At 43.3% G+C, this 6482-nt stretch overlaps 1 protein-coding gene across 1 annotated transcript in view; it reads right to left on the reverse strand.

Annotated features, from left to right (window-relative positions):
- Positions 1–5912, reverse strand: part of LOC118423421 — a 46228-nt gene extending 40316 nt beyond the window's left edge. The window contains exon 1 of the mRNA XM_035831564.1: positions 5373–5912. Coding sequence (XP_035687457.1) covers positions 5373–5454 — 82 coding nt within the window. The 5' untranslated portion in view covers positions 5455–5912. The remainder of the gene's footprint in view (positions 1–5372) is intronic.
- Between the last annotated feature and the right edge of the window lie 570 nt (positions 5913–6482).

A 6482-nucleotide genomic window follows, 5' to 3' on the forward strand; every position in this document is an offset into this window, starting at 1 on the left:
CTACTACTACATTTACGCGACTCAACCCTTCAGCTGGAGAGTAATCCATAGGTACTCACCTTGATGCCTTCTAAGAAAAAAATCTTATTAGAGCCCCTCGTATGCCTTCTGAATGTAATACTAGAGCTTGCTGTTGGAAGTATTAAATCGGAAAATGATTTCTGTATTCTGCCAAGCTCGAGTTAACGAGATCTACGCAAAAGGATGATTCAAATGTACTAAATGTACGGTAATGTACTAAAACACCGTTCCGAGACCACTGCCGGATTAAAGAATGCCGGTTTGACACCAAAATGCAATTACAGGAAGCGGATGTAGTGAAAGTTTCCCCCTTACCAACGACATTTACGCAAGAGGATGATTCAAACCCGCGCGGTGCTGTAGTAAAACATCGTTCCGAGACCACTGTCGGATTAAAGAATGCCGGTGCGAGACCACAATGGAATTACAGGAAGCGGATGTAGTGAAAGTTTCCCCCCGTCCCAGCCCCTGGGGGATCGATACGTTCCAATGAAGTGAACAGTATTAAACAGGATACAGCTCTGCCTACGGAATCAATTCTAGCGGAACGAAAAGCACTTCCCACCGGGTATCCAGCTCATGTACCAATAAGTGGCACGACTTATGCATGGCTCGTTCTCATTGAAATGTACAAAACGCAGTCGCTACTCTTTACGACTTGATACCAGGGAAATTATGGGCGCCATCAATGTTTTCTTTGTCATTCCCACTACACTTATTATGTTTTACGAAAATGCATAACCACATTAGTATTGGTTGACGGTTTAGTAGGGACTTATAGCCACGGGTGGGATCTGCCAATCATCAATTGCGGCTATCGCCTTTTAAGAAGATCAAAAATTGAAGAAAATGTTACAATTCAGATCCAAGAGTAATTGGTTGACTGGCAGAGCATATCGTTGCTTTCATTGTTCTTGTACTCTGTGTAAGGTGCTTTATGTACTGGGAAAGAGCCTTATATGCTTGTCAACGTGAATTCTGTAGGCATGGGCACCTCACTTAACTAGACAGTACAAATGTTATTGAAAAACATTACTACCAATGATAGCCCTATCCTTGGCGGTTTGTTCAAATGTTAGAAGCAGAATTGAATACGAACTAGGGGCTCAATATACAATACATGATAAATGCAGAATTCACGCCTGAAATACAACCATGAAAAATCCCCCATCAATTTTAAGGTCACCCGCCCAATATTTCACCGTACCATTTTTTCAGCGGTAAGACATAATATCGGCGATCCTATCCGCGGCCTGGCTGGTATCTCGATTGATACGGTATACCCTGTATTGTATTCTATTCGTTACTGTGTTTATATAGTAATGGCATGTTGCAAGTAACTTTCTCGTACAGTTTTAACAATGGTGTTCATACGGCTCTATGGACCTGTAGTTATGTACCGGTAGACGTCATACTTTGCACATTGTACAATTGTTGTGCAATAAAGTTATCATTATCAAGACGGTAATATTTGCCAAAAATATATCATAGTTTTTTAATACTTTAGTAAATGGTCAAAATATTCTGTAATGGGCGTTGCCGAGAATTTACTTTAGTACCCATCTGCCAACTGCCCCCTCCAAACAGTGTTTCATTGACAAGTGTTTAACTTCTAGCAAAACCAACATCCATCCCGATTGCGCATGCTAAATAAGGCGTAACCCTCAGACAGGAAGAGTAATGTATGCACGCCTCACTGTTTCACGTTATAACTATATAATTAAAGATTCATCCCCTCCACAGTACATTACTCCTTCATATCTCCCAAGTAGACACTTTGCATTGTAGAGGCGGTTCATTTCTCCACGGTGTCAGCTATCTACGATGCCGGGAAAGTTCGTTTCTGCACATCTCGTGACTGTCCTTTATAGTTTAACTGTAATAACTTTCTTTTTGCCAACCTGTGGCCGTTAACGTACTCTAAAATCGAAGGGTTGCAGAATGAATGATCACTGTAAGGGTGCGCAAACGATTTTTTTTACCTCCCTTTCATCCATTATTGTAGTTCATGGTTTTGTTTATTGATAGCCTAGGGATGGTTTCATAACATTGAAAAGTCATCAAACCGAAACTTTTTCAAAGAGGACATGAGAAAATTTACGTCTTGCTGTTTAAGGATTTATTGTCAATACGGCCAAAATGGCCTTATATTTCTCATCAAGAGATGTTAAGATAAGTGGTGAGGGGGAGCAAACCTAACGCATATGGAAGATGGCATAGTTTTTAGTTGAAAAATATATAATTGCTTCCGCGAAATGACAGAAAAGATGCTTAATTTTCTCAGACTGGTAACAATGTGTTTCAACAATATCATTCTATTCTTGTGGCTTGCATTTGTTTGGTTGTTTTATTTCATGTCCATCTGATCTCGTCTAGAAATGACTACAACAGTTCTGAAACTAGCCCCTAAGATGTTCCGCACGAAAGCGGCTACATGGGGATTTGTTCAAATGTTCATGGACAAAAGACCCTATTCACTTGATGAGAGAGCTACAGTTGGCCAGAGGAATGCTTCAGGATGAAAGGCGTGTCGGGATTTAACCACCTGGTAGAAGACAACCGCCTCAGCACAGCGTACAGGAAAAGTATCGAACGTAAATCAAATGTGATAAAGTGGCTTGCAGCGAGAAGCTCCGGTCTTCATCCATCAATTTTAAAACTTCTGGTATCATCACTTTTTTTAGAAAGGCAGCTGTGCCTTGCCTGTCTTCGTCCTTTGTAGTGTTCGTGTGGGGATACTTATCTAACGTGGCTAAATCATAATGCAAACAGATACGATCGTGTTCGTCCTAATGCCTCGCCATTCTACCAGACGGCTACGGCGCTGCGACGTCGCTGCGACATGAATTGTATTTATGAAAACCTTGACTTCATAATTGGAGTATCATGCAAAATGTCAAAGTATGACTGAAAAGGCAACAAAATATACAAAGCGTAAAAAGAATTTGTTTTCTATCAAGGAATAACGGAGTATCATTCAAAAATGCCAAAATATGACTAAAACGCATTAAAATATACACAGCGTACAAAGTTTCCTTTTTATCGGGAATTTTCGTTGAGCGCTATGTCAAATTGCTTGATTTCAGGAAGGTCGCGGGAAGGTCATCGTCCTATGTAATGGGAGTGTAACTTCACATGTGTATCGACGTACCCGCTGTTTCAACACGTCTAACATTTATGTCCTTTGGGAAGATTGTTCTGAAGCACACAGTAATGTGTAGATATGTGTCCCTTGGGGTGTCTTCACCATTACTACCACTTATGTTCGTCAGCACCGTTTGACTTGTACAATATCTCAAACCCAAACGCAACTGCCTAGAGAGATTTTGCTACATATTCGTGAAAGTGTTTCAAAATATGGTTAGAATTTTACGCTCTCACATTTCCATTTGTTAGCATTTGGGTTACGCTGCTTACCGTACCCAGTAATATTAATCATGCAACTTCTCAAAGGATTTCGTTTGCATGACTGGCACTAACTTCATAAAAACGGATCAATGATTATAAAACATCCCTGTGGAAATGATTGTTTAACTAGTCTTCCTCTTCATGCATCCGATTCACTGCATGGTAAATCCATTAACGACGCATGACAAACTTCAATATACATTTACATAATCCCCTAGCAGCTGCCACAAAAATAAGTCTCAACATTCTGTTTAAAGACAAAAACACTTCACCCATAGTGGTTTGGAGGATTAAACTCATATATCATAGCACAACTCTTTCATAATCTTCTTTTTCGTCGAAATCTACTACCACACTCTCATTTCGAAACGTTGCACATGTAATGAAAACTAAAGCTCTGCTTTCATAACTCACATTGTCAACGGAACCATTGCGTCAGCTTAATTAGGGTTGGCGCTTAGCTGCAGCAGGCATTAATGTACACAAACATCCCACAGTAATGCATATAAAGACGTCCCAGCGGTCGGTATAGTGAGCACCATATGGCCGACAGTTCTATACCGTTCATCACATGGGACCTGCCGGGATGAAGAGAGTAATGACTCGGTGGAAGAAAGACGCTATTTGCGTTTTACATATGATTATGTCAAAGTAGCGTGTACACACGCTGTGACTCTATTATACTGCTGTATAAGTACTGATATTATCTTGCTACAGTTTTGCGCTTGTCCTTTTATGTGGTTAGCTTCCCTATTACAGCACGTAAAAAGTGTTCCACCACCTTTAGAGGGAAGGATCCCCAGGCTACTATGTTTAAAACAGACAGTGTCATCACACTAAAACTGTCAAGCTATTGGTGTTTTGGGCATGCTTATTTCTGCTTTCGCGAGAAGTCTCTTTTTATCATGTCATCTTTCTGGCCAAGCTATTTGTCAGTGCCATTTAACGCATCAAGCATTTTTTGTATAACTCCTTCCCAAATTTGCTTTTTTCAAATTTCCTATTTTCAGATCTCTTGCAGATTGTCTAGCATGAGGGACACGGCGTGGCCACGCCCCTGTTGCGCGTCCCTGAGTCGGACGTGACCGGCCACAGCACTCCATCTAAGCGCCCTGGCGGAATACTCAAACAGTTGCCCGCTTGGACGAGCAACGAGAAAGACTAGCGGCTCCGTTTATGGGCGCTCAGCGCCAGGTTGATTGGGAAGAGGCACCATCACTGTGCCCCCCCCCCCCCCCCCTACATTCCTGAAGATGACAGCCCCGCCCTGATAGAACTATTCTGTACTGATATCGCAGAAATGACCCACAGCAGAGGATGTCGTTAGAGATGTCCACCTATCTTTACCCATTACCTAAAGCACGTTCCACCTATTTCCTACCCCAGACGAGCTATAGCTTTCCACTGGACCTTCCCTGAATTTTAAAGACCTTTCCACTTTTCCACCTGTGCCCCCTAGAACTCGTGGTGTAGATCTCACCACTACGAGTGATCAGACCCTTTGTCTAACCTCACATCAGAAGTAAGAGCACAGATACATGAAACCATCGCCTAGCTAAATGGCTTTCTTTGTCCTAATCAATTCCCCCACTGTGGCGGGCGTCCAAGGCGAGGGTTTCTCCCCTGTGTGGCGTGAAGCCAAGGCCCGGCTTCTTCGCTATTACCAGCTTTACTGGTTTGTACATAAACCCGCATCCCATCTGGTATCATATCAGGCAGCCGCTCATTCTTACACCAGCAAAACGGGACCAAACAAGCAGCGTGAAGAACCGATGTCACAGGCAAGCCGCTCTCAGGTAACATTCTATTAACACCGAACATCATACATCATGCAGGTGGCCATGAAGGCATAACCTGCAGCACACACCTTTGTGTACCCCTTTAGCGCGACTTTTCTATCTAAGAAAACGAGAGGTGTTTATTTAATCGTAAGGAGCACTTACTTATGGCCGCCGAGACGTCGCGCACGGCGCAGGTGAGCACCAGGATCCAACACGCCGCACAGGTGGGGACCCGCATCCTCATCCTCCCCACAGGTGCGTCCTACCTGCGGCAGGTGTCACAACGCAGAGAAATTCCACAGGTGAGAAAACAAAGAAGCGTTAAAGTTAAGGTTCCTGGTCGTCAGGCGCACCTGGTCGCCGCCGCGCGCGCCATGTTATTCCAGACGCTGCTCATTCCACAACAACAATCGATTCTCCGGGAATTTGCATTCCCCCCATCACGTGACCGTACAGCCCACTTTCACGGGGAACCAGGGCTATCAGGCGTACACTTTCACTTTCTCCATTGTTACCGTCGATATAGGGCTATATAACGCCGGCCGTATCTCTTAAGTACCTGTCTCCGCGATTTCTTCTAGAAACAAAACAACCAGAAGCGTCAACCAAACCGAATGATCCATAACATTATCGGCCCAATGTTCACAACATACACGTTAATCCAGGGGGAGGTAGATGAATTTTGATAGTGAGGAGCAAAATCGACCAAAAGCGAGACAATTACGAGTGCGAGTCACATTTGTGGTTACGGCTCCCTGTAATGATAAATATTCAATTGGAGTCGAAGGGATCGTGTCGAAACATCCAGACGTTACCTGTTTCCTATACGAAATTTTCTTAATCAGATATCATCTTGAAGGTAGACATAAGTAGTTCACCACACAAGCACATAGAAGAACAGACATTAACAAAATCAATCTAATGATATGTGGACAAAAAAGGTGTGACAGAACTGTTGTATGAGCACTAAACCCCCAAAAAATAACAGCCAAAAGACGAATCATTTTCTACACGAGTAAACGTTAGAACATCAAAGCCTTGTGAGGCCAAACTAAATTTACTCGGCACGACCTCCCGAACCTCTGAGCTGCGCCCCGGTATCATCTGTGTCAAGAGCGCGGCGCATTTTCTCCTAGATGAAACCCAATGACCGAGCGACAATTCATCATTGCTACCTGTGCCGTGATCGCAGGAGCTCGCCTGCAGGGCGTTCTGTCGCGAGATATACTCTGTCTGAACCTGATAGTCATCCCGTATAGCTAATTTTCCATT

Source organism: Branchiostoma floridae, chromosome 9 (assembly GCF_000003815.2).
Source record: "Branchiostoma floridae strain S238N-H82 chromosome 9, Bfl_VNyyK, whole genome shotgun sequence".
In the NCBI taxonomy this organism is placed as follows: domain Eukaryota; kingdom Metazoa; phylum Chordata; class Leptocardii; order Amphioxiformes; family Branchiostomatidae; genus Branchiostoma; species Branchiostoma floridae.